At 39.5% G+C, this 23,755-nt stretch overlaps 1 protein-coding gene across 1 annotated transcript in view; it reads right to left on the bottom strand.

Annotated features, from left to right (window-relative positions):
- Positions 1-1,045: 1,045 nt before the first annotated feature.
- Positions 1,046-23,755, bottom strand: part of LOC128644694 (diacylglycerol kinase epsilon-like) — a 41,561-nt gene continuing 18,851 nt past the window's right edge. The window contains exons 3-11 of the mRNA XM_053697206.1: positions 20,229-20,348; positions 19,335-19,478; positions 15,104-15,261; positions 14,731-14,779; positions 14,454-14,567; positions 12,534-12,605; positions 9,872-9,999; positions 9,115-9,226; positions 1,046-2,814 (exon numbers count right to left, since the gene is read on the bottom strand). Of these exons, the coding sequence (XP_053553181.1) occupies positions 2,629-2,814; positions 9,115-9,226; positions 9,872-9,999; positions 12,534-12,605; positions 14,454-14,567; positions 14,731-14,779; positions 15,104-15,261; positions 19,335-19,478; positions 20,229-20,348 (1,083 nt within the window). The 3' untranslated portion in view covers positions 1,046-2,628. The remainder of the gene's footprint in view (positions 2,815-9,114; positions 9,227-9,871; positions 10,000-12,533; positions 12,606-14,453; positions 14,568-14,730; positions 14,780-15,103; positions 15,262-19,334; positions 19,479-20,228; positions 20,349-23,755) is intronic.

Below are 23,755 nucleotides of genomic sequence, written 5' to 3'. Positions count from 1 at the left end.
ACCCTCTGGAGATGGAGAAGTTGCAAGATAGATTGTTTATTATGCTCACACCCCTCTATTCACACCCATCCGTAGTCATAGATGTGGTTAGATTGTGGATGCACCGTGCACAGTATTATGGCATTTTATATGGTTTGATTCTGTTAAATATGCAAGTCACCAGCACAAGTTTTGATTTACAGATACGAGCTGATTCACGAGTTTTACTTTGCTTCCTTTACCTAATTTCAAGTGTTATTATTAGTGATCACTTATTTTGTTTTATGCATCATTTAGCATCACTGATTAAATGTTTTTGATGATCTTCATTATGACATTACATTGTAGGTTATGATCATTGTTGCTTCACCTATAAATGGGCGGTTTTGCAGTTGTAGGGATGGGTTACTATTAAATTCAGCATTTGTTCACATTTGCACTTTTTTTTTTTTTTTAGTTAGTTAGACAGTTTTTTTTTTTATGTAAATGTAATTTGAATTGGTTTTGCCATTTTTAAGGACAGCTCCTCTCACAGATTAAAATTAAAATCTTGCGTAGGATGTATTCACACAGAGATTCAGAAGAATTGGAACAAGCGAGCAATGTTTTTAATGAAAATTCTATGGGTCCCATTTATGAAGCGTGCAACATGCCGACTGCCCATAATGCAATCCTCTGCACCTCACAAATTCATCAAAAATGTAGGTGATTACTAGCATTATGTTGATACATTTTTGAAACACATATTAAAGAATGGTTAAAATTAATTTAAAAAAATCATACAGTCGTACAAGGTAAAACTGAATCTATATCAATAAAATGTGAAAACAAATGATCAACCGATGCAACAAGCGCTGATTCAACATGACAATTCAATATTAAAGCTCACAGAACACTTGGCCCTTCAAAACAGTATAAAACCCCAAACACAAATGGGAAACAAACACCCTACATGTTCTGTCTATGTACAATGGATAGAATATAAAAAGATTAACACGAACACAACACAGATAAAATGACCAACTAAAGTCACAACGGACAAAGACATCAGAATCAAGGGTAGATGTATTCAGTAAACTGGGTCATATTTCACAAAATGCATCTTTACAGTATTGGTTTAGCAACAGAGGTATTTCTAAGCATTTTGAGACGGAATTCTGCAGAAATAAAACAATGTTGGCCTAGGCCAGTCAGGGAAAACCCCACAACAGTTTAGTGCATTAATATTTATATACAAATAAAATGGTACTTACTTTCTTTTCTCTTGAAGGAAAAAAAAGACATATGGAGTTCAAAAAATTAAACTGTCATGGTTCAGATAGAGCACTGGTTTTCAGACCTGTCCCCAGGCCTCCCTAACAGGCCACATTTTGAGGACATCTGAACTGGAGCACAGGTGAACCAATCAGCTGATTAGTAAACATGGTTATTTTACCTGCTCTCATCCATGGTAAAACAGAAAGCCTGGCCTGTTGGAGAGGCCTGAGGACAGGTTTGAAATCCAGTGAGATAGAGCCTGCAATTTAAAAAAAAAAATCCAATTCAGTTTGACAAAATGAAAAACAAATTTGACAAACATTGTGAACGCTACATGGCAGCATTGTTTCCAACAATACACAACTCTGCAAAACTGCATGATGCTCCATCTGGACCATAAATATGTACATTACGCCCCTTTAACAGATCATAAGTAATTTGCCACAAACACTATCTGGTGGTGACAACAGAATGAACATTTAAAAAATAAAAGTAGCACAAGCTAATTAGTACAGCCTGTGATTTATGAGTTACTGTGCACCAAGCATTTAAAAGTTGAATATGCACGGATAAAAAAAAAAATCTACTGCAATTCGTATATATTTCTAAAATGCATATTAAAAGGGACACTGAACCCAATTTTTTTCTTTTGCGATTCAGATAGAGCATGACATTTTAAGCAACAATTATCTAATTTACTCCTATCATCAAATATTCTTTATTCTCTTGGTATCTTTATTTGAAATGCAAGAATGTAAGTTTAGACGCCGGCCCATTTTTAGTGAACAACCTGTGTTGTCCTTGCGGATTGGTGGATAAATTCATCCACCAATAAAAAAGTGCTGTCCAGAGTACTGAAACAAAAAAAACGGTTAGATGCCTTCCTTTTCAAATAAAGATAGCAAGAGAACGAAGAAAATTTGATAATAGGAGTAAATTAGAAAGTTGCTTAAAATTGCATGCTCTATCTGAATCATGAAAGAAAACATTTGGGTTCAGTGTCCCTTTAATAATGAAGCCATCCTTTCAGAAAGAGACATGGATGTCTTTGTAGATACATTGGCTGCTTTGAATGCTGTGTGTAAAAAGATGTAAAAGAATTTAAAATGACATAAAATGTGTGTATTACAGAAATTGGTCTTTTGCATCTGATGACGGAAATTAAACAGCTACAAGAACTTCAGAAAGGGAGAAATTATTACAAAGTGCATAACTGCTGTCTTTTGAAAGAAAATATTTGCCTATGCAATGGCTTAGAGTCTGGGAAAAGGGCACTTACAGTCAGTAATTACTGCACGGTCGCAGCAGTGATTGGACTGAAATCTCACTCAAAACTAATTCCTATTAGGCAGAGATCAGTGATAACGTAATATCCTACAAATCTGTATCACTTTACTCAGGATCCTTGTGTTGCTCTTGGTCCGAGGCGCTGGAAGCTTCATCATCATCATCAGTCTGATCACCTGAGTGGTACAGCATAAGTGCACGTGTCTTGTGGGTGATGGTTACAGTGCAAGGTCCCTGTGCCCACGGCTCGCCATCCACTTGCATTGGCATTTTTGAGCTCTTCAAAATCAGCTGTAAATAGAAAAAAACAAAGAGTGAAAATAAGAAACCCCCGAAGGAAAAAAAGAGAGAGGGCATTCAAAATAAAATATCAAAATTAGCAGTAACTAAGGGTACAATAAGCAGGAACTATTGTATGCACTTGTCTATGGTACACTGAGCACTACATTTCTGACCATTTTGTTAATGTTGGGTTCAAGTTTGTCTTAGCTTCATTACAAAGGGAAGTCATAATTACAAGGGGCTTTGCAATGCTGCTTTATTCACTCGTGTAAACTGTAAGATTGGTACATGGATCATACAAATGAGAAGGATCTTGGCAGTGAAAAAACATAAATTATGCTTACCTGATAATTTCATTTTCTTCTGAAGGGAAGAGTCCACAGCTACATTCATTACTTTTGGGAATTCAGAACCTGGCCACCAGGAGGAGGCAAAGACACCCCAGCCAAAGGCCTAAATACCTCCCCCACTCCCCTCATCCCCCAGTCATTCTGCCAAGGGAACAAGGAACAGTAGGAGAAATATCAGGGTGAAAATTGGTGCAAGAACACAAAATGTACAGCCGCCTCAGAGATAAAAGCACGGGCGGGAACTGTGGACTCTTCTCTTCAAAAGAAAATTAAATTATCAGGTAAGCATAATTTATGTATTTTATAATTTATATTTTTCTTCTTAAAAGGGAAGAGTCCACAGCTGCATTCATTACTTTTGGGAAAACAATACCCAAGCCAGAGGACACTGAATGCAATAACGGGTGGGTACAAAAGGCGGCCCCCTCGAAAGGCACCACAGCCTGAATTACTCAAAACCCAGAAAAGAAAAAATATGTAAAAATGACGGGGAGAAAAACCCGAGCCCAGTTAACTGCACATTAGTTACACCACCAGCAAAGCCGAACTAGAGACCACTCAGACCCAGAGTCCGTCAAGTCCAAACTACCTTGGAAGCGTCTGCCCCACGGGACACAACACCCAAGAAGGTACCCGGCTAAAGATAAGGACCGCACCTGCCCCCAAAAGGGAACCTAAGATCAGGAAATCCAAAGGAACTTATTCCACTCAACACCTAAAAGCAACCCATGGTTTTCTTTACAAAGGCAACACCCAGGGAGACAAACTCCCTAAAACACAAGGACCCAAAAAGAAGGATCCATACACAGGGAACATGTCCTCAAAAGGACTCGAGGAACCCCTCATGTCCCCCAATCCCATACCATACCCTAAGGTACTCCAGGAAATTCATGAGTGCCCCAATGCTCCATAACATATCTAGATCTGGAGGCTAGGTAGGTGGAGACAGCAGGAACAGGATAAATATCCCAGCAGCTCGAACAGAGCTCTCGCAGAGAAACTCAAAACATCTGAACAGGAACTCTCAAAGACCAGCCTCTAAAAGGAAGGCTGACCCTACCGCTAACTCAAAACCTCATAAAGGCATGTCAAGCTAGTAAGCATCCAGACAAAAGCAAGTAGCTGTAACTGTATACATCACTAAGCAAATCGCTGTGAATGATTTCATTAAAACATGAATGTTCTTCTAAAGTGCGGCTAATCCCCCTTAAGGGACTCAAGACACTGCTCATCTTATCAACCTCGAAAGGAGGAAGGCTGAGTAGACCTCGTTGGGGATCGAACTTGCAACCCTCGGTTTGCTACAGTACAGAGTAGCAACAGTGCATTAGTATGCTGAGCTAGCTGTCCAGCTCCAAGGGCGTAAAGCCCACCGAATAGCGGCTCCAAGAAGCGCCCCCTACCGGCACCAGACGCCGGTAGAAAGAAGGAGGACATCCAAAGTCTTCCCTCAAGGAAAGGGCCAACAGCAGAAACGGTCAACACTGCGTAGTGTAACCGATCCCTAACGAAGACAAGAGTCCCAGACTACAGAAGAGAAGAGAGGATCAACGAGGAACAAAATCCCTGTTAAACCGCTGCTACAAACGGCATGCTACCGTGAGTCAAAGAAACATTGTGCTCGGGTACGAGACTCCCTACATGCAGTCGTGGACAAAAAAGGGCACACTTCCCAAGGGAAAAAGTCCCCCAAAGCCTCAGCATCCATATATTGGATACACGTAGGAGAAGCCCCTACAGGAGAAAAACCCTCAGTCTCCTGCTGCGGGAGCGGAGGAACCATACACTGCATGACAGCTCCCCTCCCAGGAACCTAAAACACAGGAAGGGAAAAAAAACCCTGCAAGGCAGGACCAAGGACCCCAGGACTCCATGCTACTAAGGTAATTCCGAACCAGGAGAACCCAAACCCTACTCTAATAGAGAAGGGAATGAACAACGGGGGGAAAAAACCTACCATAGAGGCGAGACCCCTCGGCCACATCGCCAACCCAGTTGAAAAGCAACTGTAGTCTACAGGAACATTGTGAATGCACCAGAAGACAGGTAGGGGCCCGTCAGAAAGGCCTAAAGTCTGAGCCACAGTCACAAAGGCATCTCTCACAGAGCCCCAGCCCCAACGAAGAGGGCTCACCGGACCACAACTTCAAGTGAGACCTGAACCGTCCACACCAATCCACAGAGAGACGAGGACCAGGCCAGGGTTCTTGACAATGGACAATGAAAAATCCAAGCTTGGAGAGAACCCTAACTGCCTCCTCCAAGGAGGAGCGCACCTCTAAAATCCGTAGATCTGGCGATCTAGATAGTCTCAAACTCAAGAGTCACAAAGGACTCCTGAACAGTCTGAGAATCAGCATCCAGTGAAATGGATCGCAAGAAATCTCTTTCTTGCGATCGTGATACACACCCAGGCAGGGTAACATCAATACCCAAAGGAAAATATAATCCAGGGCCCTGCTCGCCATCTCAGAGAAGTAAGCAAGGCATCGCCTGCAAAACTCCAAACGGAGTATCTAGGAAAAAGGGACAACTGCATGACCCTCGAAGGGCTGACCTCCGTATCCAACCTCAACTTTGCTACTGACAAGCCCCAAGGCTAGCGTAACATCGAGGACGCAACACAACCGAATGGTAAAGACCGTAGTCCTACCGAGGGTATTAGTCAGAGAGCTTGAAAAAGCTATTATTCAAGGAAAACTACCTTGAGCAGGCAAACTCCCACAGAAGGTAGGGAACTCCTGCACACCACCTTTCAGAGTAACATGACTCAGAACAGAGAAAACCATGTCCGCACACCCAACCAGACGATCCCCCCCAAAAGTGGGGAAGGATGAAGCTTCGCCATTGCAAGAAAGAGCGCATTAGGCTAACGAGTCAGTTTCCGGAAGAACCTCGAGTGAAATCCAAACGTTAACCCTTTGAGTGCTAAGCACTTTCCCCACCTGGGTGCTAAGCTTTAAGTTTTTTTGTTTTTTTGGGGGGGAAAAAAATTTTAACTTTTTTTTCAGATCCCCAATACTTACACTGTTGGAAAGGTTAGGCGATTACCTTTCTAAGCAGCATGCCCCCTGCTCCTATACTTAACATTGTTAACTATAAATAAAGTTGCGAGGTGACGTCATCACGTCATTGCGCTTGACTTCACCGTCACTATGCAGGCCCGATCGCCGGGGTAGGAGAGGATGGGAGCCCCCAGATCTCCCTCAAGGTGGGAAAGTGCTAGCGACGGCTCTGAGCCGTCGTTAGCACTCAAGGGGTTAATCACCCAGCACATCAGACCAAACAGGTCACACACATCTCCCAACTTCCATTTAAAGGAAATAGCGGTTCTAAATCTCGGGGACCTGAAGAACATAGAGTCGTCTGCAGAAGCAGAATCATAGCCCAGGTGAGTAGACCGAATCGACCACCCTTAGAGTGACACGCACAACCTTCCGCCTGGAGACGTTGCATATAAACCACAGACCTCATACATCAGTAGGATCCGAGCCCGGAGTCCATAGAATAGGCCTAGAGGTATCCTCAGCACCACAAAGGTAACATGAACCCTGGTAACAGTAAAAAACGCGCCCAACCAGTACCAGCCTGGTACAAGAGCACTCTGGAACTGTTCAAGGTCCAAGAAAATTTGTCCCGAAGGATCGATAAATGAACTAGAAACGAAAATTCTAGTATTCAACAAGTGCGCAACTCCCGAGGGAGTGCCCACGAGTCGCAAGTATCGGTTCCAAAGAAAAACTATAAAAACGAAATCTAACAGACTTGAGCTCAAGGAAAAACAAATTAAAACACATCCATCACGATCAAAAATAAAATTAAAGGCAACACCCATCGGATGAACGCCCAAGGTGAATGAGAACGACAATAGGACCAGCCAAGTAGAGGTCCCATTCACCCAAGCTCAGAAAAGGAACCAAAAAAAACATATAGAAAATAAAATGAAGATAATAAGGAGATTGGATAAGACATTGGGGGATGAAGCCATTTTGCCATCCAACATCTAAGGCCTCGGATCCCTCTGCCCAATAGGACTGGGATTCTGTAACATTGCCAAAACATGTCTTAAAAGAACCCTAAGGCCAGCCAGCCTATAATGGAAGGTAAAATCATCCCTTGCTGAATCTGCTGGAGACCTCGTCTCCGAGATTGGGGCCCCTAAAGCCTCAGGGGCCAACATTTCCCCGGAAGGCCGAACTGAATCGGGCGATCCCACGCTCGATGGGTCTAGGTTAACGGAGCACGGACAGTACCGGAGAAATACTTTACTTGGTTGATATAAATGAGACAGTGCCATAGAAATGGCCATAAGGAACCATGCTGTAACCTCTGGTGAAAACAAGCCTCTCTCCGGAGGAGTGAAGGCCATAGGGACACCTGCGTGCGTAGCCGGGAAAGGGTCTTGGGCACACGCCTCATAGAAACTTCGGGGGCAGATGGCTCAACACACTCTAAGCTCCCAGATTCAGGAGAAGAGAGTACTCTAGAACGGCACCCGGGACATAACTAATGGGTATTAATTACCAGGGCCATTTCATATTCATCATAAGACACATCCTCCGTATCAGAGGCATCCATGTCGCGCATATCAGAATCCTCCATAATCTTGGGATTACAAAAAGATAAAACTAACTGGCACCCTTTGACACCCCCAATGGCTGGGGCACTCACCACCTCCTGTGAACAAGACAACCCACGAGCTAGACTCTCTCGGTCGCACACAGTCCGCATACGAAAGTGAAAAACAACGTAACCGCACCCGTGACAAAGTGCACCATGCCAGTCATAAAAGGGCACGTAATCTAGAAAGATTGCGTCATTAAAAGAAGGCTGTTTTGTTCCGTAAAGGCCGTGAGCCTACGTAAAGGTAAACATTTGCAGATAGAACCATATAACAAACATGATTAAAAGCCCCCCTGTTCAATAACCCCCCTCAGGAGATATTAACCCATGATTTCTTATTAAGATAAAAGGAGTCCCACTGGGACCCTACCTTGTTTCGTTAACATTACATTCACAAATCTAAATAAAATGAAACAATCTTACCAAAATCTACGCCGTGGAACAGGAATATGGCCCTTTAAGTGTGACAGACAGTAGCCTTGCTTCTGACATGGACTTGAGTGAAGAAAGGTAGGCAGCGAAACTCGTCAACGCTGATTACCAAAGGAGCTGTTAATATGAGTTAGGATGGGTTCGCAGGAAAACTCTCCCTGCGTCTCCGGACTCTAACTTTCATCCATGCTCTCACTGAAAGGCTGACAGGATTACTTAAAACTCCAGTCCCATTGCGAAGAGTACTACCCTCCATATGAACTCGAACTTCTGTACACATCTCTGCCAACCTCCTGTGACGAGAGGCAAAGAATGATTGGGGGATGAGGGAAGTGGGGGAGGTATTTAAGCCTTTGGCTGGGGTGTCTTTGCCTCCTCCTGGTGGCCAGGTTCTGAATTCCCAAAAGTAATGAATGCAGCTGTGGACTCTTCCCTTTTAAGAAGAAACTGGCTAGAGCAGCATATTTTTCCAACACACAGCACCTACTACATAATAACTGAATTGTTTTAACTTTTTAGTTCGGAAATACAGGGGATAAAACAAAATACTGGATTAAGACATTGCTCTAATGCATAAGAGCATTTTCATATTACACCTTTATGTCCCTTTAAATGCATCATTGTGTAATGATTGGCATGATCAGACACTGGGATTTCTAACCAGAATCTGACCTTCCAATGATAAAATATAAACACCAGTCTTCAATAAAATAAAGATGAACTTTTATTAGAGCGTTTATAAAAGGGTACACAGGGGAGCTGTATAACAAAGGACTTAAGCACTTTATCATATGCTCTTTTTGTTATGGTTTTGCACAGTGACATCACACTGATAAATTCTCTCATGGCTCAGGGTCAGCATAGGAGACATTAACGTACAATTTTGTGAAGGGAATTCACTTACCCGAACTGTGTGTGCCTGTCCCAGACGAACTGGATTTGCAAGCTTCACTTGAATTTGCGCACAGTGGAAAGACCCATAGACTCCTACTACTTCCAGCAGCCCATCATCATGCCTGCAAAGGGTCAATTTTATGTCATAATTCAATACTATGGTTTGCTCACCCAAGCCCTAATTACAAAATAACTCTCCAGTATGAGCCCTACCATCTATATTGTACATAGAGGCTTTGTGGCACTTTTTCTTAAGACTGCATGCCATTCCAAGGTGGTTTAAGTGATGCTAAACTGAAGCATATGGCCGCTATCACCATCACTCCCCTACCACATCAATATTGCAACAACCACATACCACACCCATGCATGTGAATATAGAAGCTGAGGGGTAGCTTACTTGCTTTATATGCAGCTGGCTCATTCCTACCTTTCCATAAGGACACAACATATAGGTTTCTTAATCTGTGTATATATGTAGGATTTTAAAAATTACATGACTTGTAATATTCTGTTTATCTACCAAAAATAACGTAATACATCAATGTTTAAATAAATAAATTCGGGAACATATATAGGAGTAAAAACAAAAAACAAATACAATGTGGCACATAATAGCAATAAGCCACAATCTAAAATGTTAATTTATTAAGTCAGTTTCCCGCCCATCAAAAAATAACCCAAAACACAACATTCCAAAAGATCTATGCCACAAGCTATGGTGAAAGTGTTCAAGTAAATACTATAGAAGTGAGTATTATAAATACCTTGATAATGGATATAGTTCATCTCCCATTCCTTCCCAAAGCCGGCAGCCACCGCCCCAACAACTGATGTTCAACACAACAATTCCTTCTAAATTTGGGAGGTCTATTCTCTCACCATCTAACTCCAACTGCCAAAGAGCAAAGAGTAAGCAAATAAAATATTCATACTACTTAAAGTAACAGAGCAAAATACATAATATAAGTAAACTGGAAAGTTGTTTAAAATTGCATGTTCTACTTGAACCAGGAAAGAAAAATATTGGGTTTTATGTCCCTTTAAGTGAGGGAAAATGTGCAAAACGTGAATAGGAATCTAGAGAACAGATAGCAAGACAACTTATGTTAACATTCCTACTGGGGAGTATAATTATCAGGGCGAATAAAAAAGACAAACATAAAAAAAAAATTTTTTTAAATTGATTTGATTTAAATAGAATTTACCCCCCAATAAAATGCTTTTTGAGAAAAAATAAATATATAAATCTAATTATATATTTAACATACATTATAATCGAAATTCTATTCACCCTGAAATAAGGATTTGTTTTTTTTAATGAGGCTGTATTTTCATTGCTGTAATGTTTCATTTTTGTGGTAAATTAATTCCATTAATTCATTCACAAAGTCTTTCTCTCCTAGAGGTTTCTGTCACATTATTTTGTGAAGTTTTCTATCTAGAAGATATCATATTCTTGGTTTTGTGGTTCTCAAAACTATGAATGTGTGTCTGCAAAAATAACATGCCTCTTCTTCAAAGCAAAAAACATATTAAAAACAAAAATATATACTGTATAATATATATATTATATCTTAAAACATAGGATGGCTAAAAAGACAGCCTATGTTTCCTAAATCCCCATCATGAGTTTTACAACACCCACTCCTCCCCCTGCATTTAAACCTCTGTAACACTTTCTGTCTTTTTAGCCATCCTATGTTTTAAGATATAATATGTAAATTCCATCAAATTGGTCGGTAATGCTTCAGACTTGAAAAAGGAAGCAATTCTTCCGAAAGCTTGTCATCTTATAAATGTATAGTTAGTCCAATAAAAAAAGTATCATTGTTCAATGCAATACTCTTGTTATTTTGATATATGTATAAAAAAAAAAAACAATAAACAGGGAAAAGCACTCTCTCCTTTATATGAGAAAGAAAAAAAAATACCTGGGAGATATATATATATATATATATATATATATATACACACACACACACATACACTATAATATAGCCCTTTCAAGTCAAATACATTGTCATATGCCATATACCTTTTAACCCTTCTAAAATATTTGTATTCATATTGTAGTAAATAGAGTAAGTCTTTTGCGCTACGTTTTCACTAGCGCTAATCCGATGAGTGCAAATTTAGATTGGGCTCAAGGTAACCTGTTTACTTTCAACTTGTTATACGGGTGCAAGTTATTGCGAGCATGATTTTGGTTATAGCGACCAGCACTAATAATAGTGAGCCACTTGTTATCTGGCCCATAAAAGCTACAGAATATTCTCTGCTTCATTTGGGTATCTATGCATTTGAATATTTACAATGGCCAGACTCTTGTATTTTCCACTGCCACTATCTTGATCAATATATTATACAAATACTAGCAGAATGCAATTCTGTTTGCTCAACAAACAAACTAGTAAATAAAAAAAACAAACAGTATACATTAGATATGAGCATTCGGATCCTTCGCGAGGATCCGAATGTGAAAGTAGGCAGCCACTCATGCCGTTAGGCTCTTTTCAGAGCCAGATTTATTCTTGTGAAAGATCCCCCCACTAACGGCTACATTACAAGTCAGCGCCCGTGCCATATTTTTTGTCTTTAAGCTCCCTCAAGCATCTTCAGCCTTGCTAGCCTCATCAGTCCTTATGTTATTAAATACTATTTAACAACATAAGGACGGGTGAGGCTAGTGAGGCTGAAGACGCTCGAGGGAGCCTAAAGAAAAAGCGTGCGACTTGTAATTTCCGCGTAAGATTTGTACTAATCCAGATCGTAGAGAGGTGATCTTTATCAAGAATAAATCCTGCTCCTAAAAGAGCCTAACGGCACGAGCGGCCGCTTACTTCCGCATATGGATGCTCACTAAGTAGCCGAATGCACATATCTAATAAACATACATATCAGCCGAGTGCTGGATGCGTATTCCCTTAGGGTTCATTTGAAACAGTTAAAAGAATAATAATAATAAAAAAAGGTTTTAAATGATGGACATGGGCCGTATAACACTCACTGCAGACTTTTGAAACGGAGCAATTGCAGCAAAAAAACTTATGGGACACGAAACCCAGATTTCTTTTTTCATGACTACAATTTTGAACAACTTTTCAATTTACTTCTATTATCAAATCTGCTTTATTCTCTTGATATCCTCTTGCTTATGGAGCAGCTATGCATTCCTGGAAGCTAACTAAACACATCAGGTGAGCCAATGACAAGTGGTTTATATGTGCAACCACCAATTACCAGCTAACTCCCAGTAGTGCACTAGCTAGGTATGCTTATCAACAAAGTAAAACAAACAGAACAAAGTCAATTTGACAACAGAAGTATACTGAAAAAAATATTTGAAACTTCTTGTCCTGTCTGAATCATAGAAGCTTAAATGTTGACTTTACAGTTCTTTTAACACCAAGTTACAAAATGTCTCACCTCAACCTTCTTGTTAAGGTCTTTGCATTCTTGAACCAAGCAATCTCTGGTGCCATAGAAAAAGTAAACTGCCTAGGAAAAGAAGCACATGGTTATCCGTGGGAAACTGAACCTTATGAGCTATAATTTACATTTCTTAGCTCTAGCTCACAGTAGCAGATGAACAGAAGCTTCACCCATGCATCAAATGGAGAATCTAAATACCATTTAAAGGGAGATAGACAACTCGGAGGGTGAGGACAGGTATTTTAAAAGAAAGGAGACTGTAAACTACATTTTTATAATATTGATTATATTGCACCTGTAACACATACTAGTAGTTTCATTCACCAAGACTACAAGTTATGCGCTAAACCCAGTGCGTAAATAACGCAAAAAAATTAGCGGTACCACACTTTCTATAGCGCTGCCATTACAAGCTACAGAAAAACCTTCTTTTGTTGTGCGGTATGGTGGGTTAAGCTCCATACCGCACAAAAGCCTAGGCCTGACTTGACGTGCTTGGTTTTCCCCATAGACATCAATGGAGAGAAAGTGAAAAAAAAATTAACACCTGCGATCGCAGAATGGCGAACGCTATAACGCAATCCCCATTGATGTCTATGGGGACTAGAAAGTTATGTAAAAACCTAACAGCCTAACATAAATCCCTAGCCTAAATACCGATAATCCGCCACCCCCTGACATCACCGGGCCCGCATTGCTAACTAAATAAACCTATTAACCCTTAAACCGCCGGTCCCCCACATCGCAAACACTCTACTGAACCTATTAACCCCTAAACCACCAGCCACCCACATCGCGACACACTAAATTAAACTATTAACTGCTAAACCTGTTAGTGTACTTTGTAACATTTTTGTTATGAGTTTTGTGAAACATTTTTGTTTTGCAAAATCCATAACTACTGGTCTCTGATTGCGGAATGGATCACGGCAGTATAAGCTAGAATGCTAGCGTAATAGCCTTACCGCACAACCTGTAATACGGGTGACCTGAAAATTCCACACTCAAAAGCCAAGTGCGGAATGGAGAGTTGCGGTACAGGCTAAAATGATAGCGGTATAGCCATACCGCCGCCACCTGTAATACGGGAGAACTATCAATTTTTCAGCGGTATAGCCGTACCTCACAACTTGTAATCTTGCTGATTATTTGTAAGTGAATAGAAGATCTATTTTAGCACCCTGCAGGGGTTTACTTTCCTGCTCTGCACGCAACAAACAATATAGGCTTTCAGTATTGCATAGCGATATGAGAAACTAACTTTATTATAACTAATTCATATAAATGTTTTTAAACAACTGTCAGGAAGCAACGTCACTGCTTGTTTATATATTGTTCACAGTCTTGCAAAAAAGTTAGTTCTTTTTTTCTGTGGAAGGGATGCAAAGAGCTGTGGGCGAGCAGCAACTGTCTCTCTGACACCATGCAGGCAGAGATACACAGAATGAAAGTTTAGTTTCACAGTTTTACTACTTGATATTATGATACAGTTGGACCTGGTCTGTTCCTGTTGAAATTAGCTTTGACTGAACAACTTCTACAAAGTGTTTGTCACCTGATGAGATGTAGTTCCTCATGTGTGTGATGACCGATCTTCTTCCCTGACAGCGTATGCCATATTTAGCAACTAACAAGCCTTTAACAATCAAAGCTAAGTATTGCCTAATCATTGCTTTGTTTCGCATAAGTTTCGAATAAAAGTGATCTGTTTCACACATTTCCTGTGTCGTTCCTTTAGATGAAGTTTATAAATGAGGGAATTCTTGGCACATTGTCCATTTAAGACAGAAAGTGGTATAGAGATCCCCATTTTTGGATCATCTTGATAAAGATGTTTGCTAGAATAAGCAACAAGGAACTCTTACAATTACATGCAAACACTATATATTAATAAAACTAGCTGATAAAACTTACCTTATTGACCAGTCTGCTAGAAAAGAGGGATGGCGTCTTCTCGCGGTGGTGGTGAAAATTTAAAGCCATGAGAGCATCTGGCCCTATTGAGAAGTAATTATTCATTGACATCATCTGCAAGGAGAGTAAAAAAAACAGCTGTATGTGATATAGCAATACCTGGAGCACAATTCATATCTTTTGCTTCTGGGTTTACCTAACAAAAAGAACATATTAAGGAATAAAAATTGTTTTTTTAATGGAGGTTTAACATATTTAACAGTTTTCTAAATTTTACCTTTGGCTTCCTCAGACTGTATCCTTTGTTTGTAACTTGCACTTTCCATCTGTAATGCATGAAACATGAATAGTTTTAGCAAAAACAGTAACACAAAACGAGTTGTAGGAAATGGTCTCTCTAAGCCTTGTAGGACGGTCACAACACAAATATATATATAATAAAAGTGAATATTCAAAACTTTAAAACAATCTGTATATAAGTTATAATTTCATAAGATGTTCAAATATTTCTAGACTCCAACAAAGCAACAGCTAATCATTTTATATACATGGTTTTAAGAATATTATGTTCCGCACATGACCCTTTATAATGCATATACTGATTCCAGAGTGATCTGTCATAATACTGACATGCTAATGCTACTGCTCACCTGTCTAATTTGATAGTATCTGCTTCCATGATGTCCCTAAGAATCTGTTCCACAAGTACATCCCCAGCGTAGCCTGCACCCCATCCCAACGTGTTAGACAGGTCATTGCCTGTCCCCAAAGGCAGCACTCCCACTTGAAGAGACAAACTTTCCTGCCCCTATAAAAATATAGATGTACATGAACTTCTGGTACTAGTCAATACAAATCAGCATATTTGTGTATTCTTATATAAAATATAGCAAATCAACTTTACTAAACTACCCATGTGACACGATCATATAGACTACCTTTGTATAGAAGCTCTGAAGTTCAAAATATCAAAACTGAAATGTAAAAATGTTGCCATGGGTGAGTTACAATAAGCTCATCAGCGCATGCAGAGTAGAGCTTTAGTAATCGAATAATACGTTCTGCACATTAGAGATATAGAAACTCCCAATGTAGAAATCAGCAGTCAGGAGTGTGCGCTCAAAAATAACTATTTCAGCAACACTACATCTTCGACTGGATTTTAGGTTTAAAAAAATAAATAAAAAAATTAAATAAATAAATATATATATATATATATATATATATATACACATACACACACATACAAACACAATTATTATATAGGTACATATATATATATATATATATATATATATATATATATATATATATATATATATATATATATATATATATACATACATACATACATACACACATACATATATCCATTTAAAAATACATAGAACATATTCTGCTATGTGTAGAGTATTGGAACGTGAAATATTATATTGCATAAATATGATTAATAAATATGATTTTACATGTTTTCACCAACATGACTGTAAAGTAAAGGGCTCCAATGCACACACATAATATATATATTAGGGCTGCACGATTAATCGCTTATGCGATTAAAATCAGCGATTAATCGCCGCAATATAAAAATGGTGAGAGTATGCGATTTTTATCCCCGCCCCCTATGACGTACTGGTATAGGCTAGCCCTCCGCTGCTGGGTAAACCGGGTTAAAGACTTACACACACACACAAAGACCACTGGCTGCCAGGAGCGTGTCTCCCCCAGTACATAAGTACATGACACGTACATGACACAGCACCGCGCATACCTACCCCGATGCATGTCACCTTCCGACCAACCCACCAGCTGTGCCCGTACTGCTCTCACCCCGCCTGCCTCCTACCCGCCATACCCCAGCTCTCAGGCGGCAATAACAGTGCCTGGCAACTGCCGTACAAGGCTCCTCCCTAGAGGTGTTGTAACCTACCGAGGTACCATCCAGCTGTGTGCCAGGGGCTCTGTCATCCAATAAACTAATAGCTTGGGGCGGAGCCACAGCTCAAACTTGGTCCAGACCTTTAGCGCACTTCCTGATGTGGGAGGTACTGGAGAGCTAATGCTGGCACAGGCTGTAAGTGCTGGGCAAGGCTGCCCCTAGTACCCAACCTGCTGAGGCCTTATCACCGGTGTTTCCTTGTTTCTGCGCCGGCTCCTTTATAAGGCACAATGTTGTGGTTTGAGGGCCTGGTCTCCTCATTAAGTGGCTTGTTCTTGGTCATGTTGGTGCTCACTAGTAGCCTTCTTCTTGCTGCTGGTAACCACCAGGTACTATCCTGTCCCGGAGGAACGGACCCTGCAGGTGCTGAAGCCCCAGGGACGGGTTTTGGTTATCGCCCACGAGGAGGACATGATGCTCACGAGAACACATTGGCAGCCATCAGAATGGTATCTGTCGCTGTACATTAGGTTTGATATATCTTTATAACATGCCACATGTGTGAGCCCTAGAAATGCCCTAGTGCCTAATTAGAATTGGCACAGTTATTATACCATGCATGTGTGTGAACCCTAGAAATGCCTTACTGCCTTATTAGAATTGGCACAGTTATTATACCATGCCTTGTGTGAGAGCCCTATAAATGCCCTATTGCCTTATTAGCATTGGCACAGTAATTATACCATGCCTTGTGTGTGAGCCCTAGAAATGCACTAGTGCCTTATTAGAGTTGGCATAGTAAATATGCCATGTGTGAGAGCCCTTTGAAGATATGTATCGGACCGTTTATTGGTCATTCTTTCATTGTATTTGTTAGTGACAATATCTGTGTCTACCACACCATATTTGTCTTTCTAGATATGTGTATTGGTTCAGTATGAGTGCTAAGGGAACATACTAGTGACTACTTGTGGCATGAGCTTTTTATAAATGTATTACTTGCACGTCAGGTATCTGTTTGCACTTATATTTTATTTAAACTAGTTTTGTTGTGTGTATTTTAATGCTCTCAGCCTGTATTGGTCAATGAGAAATATGTACTTTAAGACTCTGTACAGTTTAATTCAGTGAGAAATGTATGTTTAACAGTTATTTAAAAAAAAAAAAAAGTTATTTTAGGTTCAAAATCGCGATTTTCATGTTTTCCCATATATTATATAGATCCTTTGACAATTCTTTTGCTTTCCCCATGACTCAGAATCCAGAAACGTCAGTGCAGCACTGGATGAAAGATGCAAGGGTCTGTCAGGAGTCCAAAAATGTGTTGACCTTTTATACACACACTCTAATTACAAGCAAACAGATCACAGGTGAGGATGGTTACCTTTAATAGCCATTCAAACCCCTTTGTGTCAACTTGTGTGCATGTTATCAGGCCAAAATCACCAGGGTATGTAAACTTTTGATCAGGGTCATTTAGGTAGTTTCTGTTGTCATTATGATTTAAAAAGAGTAAACACAGTTGATTGATAATAAATGACTTCAGCCAAACATGAACGAGCGAAAGAAAGTTTTTTTGTGTTATCATTCATATTCTCTGAAAAATGGCCAAGAAATCATAAATTCTGCCAGGGTATGTAAACTTATGAGCACAACTGTACACACACACTATATATATATATATAATCTGTTAAAGCCCTTTGTAGCTTTTTTTTTTTCTAACACCCGAGACCTCATATCTTTGAACCTTTGTGCAATATGTTTATAATAATTTTTTACTAGATTCTAGTAGATAGTGTAATTAAAAGTGTAACTTTACTTTGCAATGTATTTTTGAAGTGTTTTGTGACACTTTTTTGTTTTGCGAAAGTTAACCTCTGAGGACACGGTAATCATTCTAGCGTTTATTTTCAACTTGTAATATGAGCGGTAAACGCGACGAGCTCAAACACCCGTGATATAGTACTTTCTGCTTGCGTGTAACTGTTAAGGCGCCACTCCTATTCTAGGCCCTTAATGATAAACATCCATGATAAATACCAGAAAAACTTAGTGAATATAAAAAAAAGTGGTACTGACATTTCAGAACATACTGTTAAGGGCCATTAAAGTGTTTTTATAAATATATATGGCTAGTGTATAGCGGTATATCAGTGACCAAAAAAAAAAAAAAAAAGATAAAAATAATTCACCCAGAATTAGTAGTAGTAATTACAGCTATGATTAGGTGAGCCCCACAAATGTGGGTAAAAGTTGGGCTCAACACATAATATACTCTCACAAAATGAATTAGCACAATTATTGTCACAAAAAGGTTCAAGGGCTGCAGTCTAACACTGGATGGATACTAGTGTGATCGAAATATAACAAAATAAAGCAAACACAAATTGTTCAGACATACCTCAGCAGACACACGCCTTGTGTGGTCTCACCTAATCATAGTGGTAATTATTACAAGGATCTTTTTTTTACTTGCAGAGTGTGCTACTATGGGTTTCTCAGTTGTAGGCCAGTTACCCAGTTGAAGTGGTCTAGAGTATAAGTGAATTTTGAAGGTGCTTTGTTCTCATTGTATCCTTTGTTAAAAAGCATGCCTAGGCTCAGGAGCAGCGATGCACTACTGGGAGATGCACATATATGCATCTTGTCAATGGCTCACCCAATGTGTTCAGCTAGCTCCCACTCTTCCAGTAGTGCACTGCTGCTCCTTCAAAAAAGATTCCAGGAGAATTAACCAAATTTGATAATATAGGTAAACTCTTTTTTAGAATTGTATGCTTTATCTGAATCATGAAAGAAATATTTTGAGTTCCATGTCCTTTTAAGTAGTGTAAAGGGGATTACATTTTGATTTTTTTATATGTCCCTTTAATATACAATTAAGTCTAGCTAAATTCAGAGGTATCTTGCACACATGGTAGATCTCCAGTTGATGAAGGTTTTATGATCAAGTTCCTTTAAATCTATTTATTTCTTTTAAAGAAACAAAACTATTGTATTACCTTAATCTTCATCTCATCTACAGCATCCAGGACCCAGCCGACAGTGCCATCCCCCCCACAAACAAGCACCTTTACAGTGTTAGCTGGTAGTAAAGTGCAGAGTTGAAGTGCTTTGAATGGAGAAATTTTGTTTAAGTCAAACACCTAAAAGAAAAATGCAGTGAACATAGTAATCTAGTTTATGCATTACAGAACAATATCTATAAACTACACATCATGTCCTTATCATTCTCCATACCAGCTGGAAATGCAATTTTTAGTATAAATTAGATTGACAACTGATAATTTTATATTCTGTTTTGTTTTGGGGATGTTTTCCTATATCCTCATTCACAACAATATTTAAAGGGACACTGTACCCAAAATTTTTATTTCATGATTTAGATTGAGCATGACATTTTAAGCAACTTTCTAATTTACTCCTATTATCAAATTTTCTTCATTCTCTTGGTATCTTTATTTGAAATGCAAGAATGTAAGTTTAGATGCCGGCCCATTTTTGGTGAACAACCTGGGTTGTCCTTGCTGATTGGTGGATACATTTATTCACCAATAAAAAAGTGCTGTCCAGAGTACTGAAACAAAAAAAAAAGCTAATATGCCTTCTTTTTCAAATAAAGATAGCAAGAGAACGAAGAAAAATTGATAATAGGTGTAAATTACAAAGTTGCTTAAAATTGCACGCTCTTTCTGAATTACAAAAGAAAAAATTTGGGTTCAGTGTCCCTTTAAGCAAAAAAATCTATATTACTACTACTAAAATATTAACAATATTATCATTAGATTCATGCTCAAACCTGCACAAGGCAAAGTAAGACTTTCTCCAGTAACTTGGTTTGATGATAGTAGAAAACAAACTCATTTGTAGAACATAAAAGGCAAACTGATATTTACCTGAACAGGATTCAGTAGACTTTTAAATTCACTCAGTAGAACCTCGCCCATGTTGTTCCCACTACGTGTATTAGCCATGACAATTAAGGGGGTCCAATGAGCGCCCATAGAAGATGCTAACTGTGTAAAGAGAACAAGGTAAAGTTAAATTCATGCCTTTCATTTTAATGAACCGGTTTTCATTCACATGGAAGCTTGTCCTTATCCATCAATTTAGCTGTGAGAGTTGCCCCTCTCAGCCATTAAAGGGACATTAAACACTTTGAGTTGGTAATATAAAATGATAAATTGTATATATAAACAAAAGTCTGCAATATATTTTCATTATTTATTTTGTCCCCTTTTCCTATCATTCCATTCTGAAATTGTGAGCTTTTTAATTCCTGTTAGAAATGGAAGTGCAGAATACTGTTATATCCCACACAGCCATTGGCTGCACGCTATAGTGACCTATTTATAACTGTCCCTAATTGGCCACAGCAGAGAAGGTAACCTAAGTTACAACATGTAGCAAAAAAGAGCAAAAGACAGCGCCTCATAGGGTAGACCAGCAATACAAATGGGAAAAAGGGGACAGGGGGATCGGAGCTACTCACAAAGTAGAAAGCACATAGTGCAAATGAGGCGAATCGGGTCCAAAAAGTCACCCAACATTCCCTGAAAGTTTTTTTTGGACTGGACTGTCCCTTTAAAAAGATAAATAACACCTTTACTAACCATTCCCCAGCTTTGCATAACCAACATTGATAAATTAATCTACTTTATAGACTCTACGCTTGCCTGTTTCTAAGCCTCTGCAGGCAGAGCCTTATGTTAGTGATTTTTATTAGCTTTTTAAATCTTGCACAACAGCCAGGCAGTGCTAGTTCGTGTGTGCCATTTAGATAACATTGTGCTCACTCCTGTGGAGAATGATAATGGTTATACAAGAACCAGCACTAATTAACTAAAATGCAAGATTGTAAAAAGCACAGAGATAAGGGGCAGTCTGCAGAGGCTTAGATACAGGTAATTATAGAGGTAAAAAAGTATATTAATACAACTGTTGGTTATGCAAAACCAGGGAATGGGTAATAAAGGGATTATCTATTTTTTTAAACAATAACCATTTTCAAGTAGACTGTACTTTTAACCCTTTGATGACAGGGTATATTTGTCTACATCGGAACAACGATGTAGACAAATTGAAATCTCACAGTCGTGAGATTTCAATTATGGGATCGGGTCAGGGGGGCGTCCCTATGACGCTAGGCACGCCCTCCAGACCGCAATCCCATCCTGGAAGTGCTGTTGGCTTCAGGACAGCCGAATGGCTAGGACGTTCTATTGCGTCCTAACGGCGCTAAATCCCGGCCCAGTTCGGACGGAATAGAACATTGTAACTGCCTTAAAAGGTAAAATTATTTCCCAGTAACAATAACTGTTTCATTTATTAAATGTTTACATTTAACCTACAATGGCTAATATTCTTTTGAAGGGTGACAAACCAATATGTTGATCCAGTAGCGTGTATATTCTGCAATGGGAAATAAATCATTCAATGATACACCTTAAAAAAAGACAGGAGGACTTCAGAACCCTGCATTCCACTTATTTCCCAACCAAACTATATCACTTTCTGCTTTGGTAGGTTGTTATTATTAAAAAAATGCGGAGTGGGAGGTAGGATTTCCCCAGGGAAAAGGGGACATTTAGTGCTTGGTAATAAGGCAATGACAGAAAACAAACATGTAAAAGAGGAAAAGAACAGAAAGAGCAGTTGGCAAGATGATAAGAGAGTAAAGACACAAAATGAAGATGAGAGGGGATAGAAAGGAGGTGAAAAGGCAGATAGGATAGGTAAAGATATACCAGGAAGACAGGCCAGGTTTTCATTATAGCTGAACCAGTGCACAGGTGAAATAATCAGCTGATGGGTGTGAGCAGGTTTAGTAACCATGGTTACTGATCAGCTGATTACTTCACCTGTGCACTGGTTCAGCTATAATGAAACCCTGCCATGTTGGGGGTACTTGAGGACCACAGTTTAAAAACAACGCTCTAGGGAAACATAAATAAGGCTAAATGGACTATGTTTGTGCTCTCAATTATCCATTGACTCAACAAAAATAACAGAATTACTCATCCACCCATCCGCTGCACATCAGAAAAACATAATTTATGCTTACCTGATAAATTTATTTCTCTTGTAGTGTATCCAGTCCACGGATCATCCATTACTTATGGGATATTAACTCCTCCCCAACAGGAAGTGCAAGAGGATTCACCCAGCAGAGCTGCTATATAGCTTCTCCCCTAACTGCCATTACCAGTCATTCGACCGAAAACATGCAGAGAAAGGAAAACCATAGGGTGCAGTGGTGACTGTAGTTTAATGGAAAAATTACCTGCCTTAAAGTGACAGGGCGGGCCGTGGACTGGATACACTACAAGAGAAATAAATTTATCAGGTAAGCATAAATTATGTTTTCTCTTGTTAAGTGTATCCAGTCCACGGATCATCCATTACTTATGGGATACCAATACCAAAGCTAAAGTACACGGATGACGGGAGGGACAGGCAGGCTCTTTATACGGAAGGAACCACTGCCTGAAGAACCTTTCTCCCAAAAACAGCCTCCGAAGAAGCAAAAGTGTCAAATTTGTAAAATTTGGAAAAAGTATGAAGAGAAGACCAAGTTGCAGCCTTGCAAATCTGTTCAACAGAAGCCTCATTCTTAAAGGCCCAAGTGGAAGCCACAGCTCTAGTAGAATGTGCTGTAATTCTTTCAGGAGGCTGCTGTCCAGCAGTTTCATAGGCTAACCGTATTATGCTACGAAGCCAAAAGGAGAGAGAGGTAGCCGAAGCTTTTTGACCTCTCCTCTGACCAGAATAAACGACAAACAGGGAAGACGTTTGTCGAAAATCCTTAGTTGCCTGTAGATAAAATTTCAGGGCACGGACTACATCTAGATTGTGTAGCAGACGTTCCTTTTTCGAAGAAGGATTAGGACACAAAGATGGAACCACAATCTCTTGATTGATATTCCTGTTAGTGACCACCTTAGGTAGGAACCCAGGTTTAGTACGCAGAACTACCTTGTCTGAATGAAAAATCAGATAAGGAGAATCACAATGTAAGGCAGATAACTCAGAGACTCTTCGAGCCGAGGAAATCGCCATTAAAAACAGAACTTTCCAAGATAACAACTTGATATCAATGGAATGAAGGGGTTCAAACGGAACCCCCTGTAAAACATTAAGAACTAAGTTCAAACTCCATGGTGGAGCAACAGTTTTAAACACAGGCTTGATCCTAGCTAAAGCCTGACAAAAAGCTTGAACGTCCGGAACTTCTGACAGACGTTTGTGTAAAAGAATGGACAGAGCTGAAATCTGTCCCTTTAAGGAACTAGCGGATAAACCCTTTTCTAAACCTTCTTGTAGAAAAGACAATATCCTCGGAATCCTAACCTTACTCCATGAGTAACTCTTGGATTCGCACCAATATAAGTATTTGCGCCATATCTTATGGTAAATCTTTCTG

Source organism: Bombina bombina, unplaced genomic scaffold (assembly GCF_027579735.1).
Source record: "Bombina bombina isolate aBomBom1 unplaced genomic scaffold, aBomBom1.pri scaffold_400, whole genome shotgun sequence".
Classification (NCBI taxonomy): domain Eukaryota; kingdom Metazoa; phylum Chordata; class Amphibia; order Anura; family Bombinatoridae; genus Bombina; species Bombina bombina.
The sequence above is the reverse complement of the archived record's forward strand: the minus strand, read 5'-3'. Positions and strand labels throughout refer to the sequence as shown.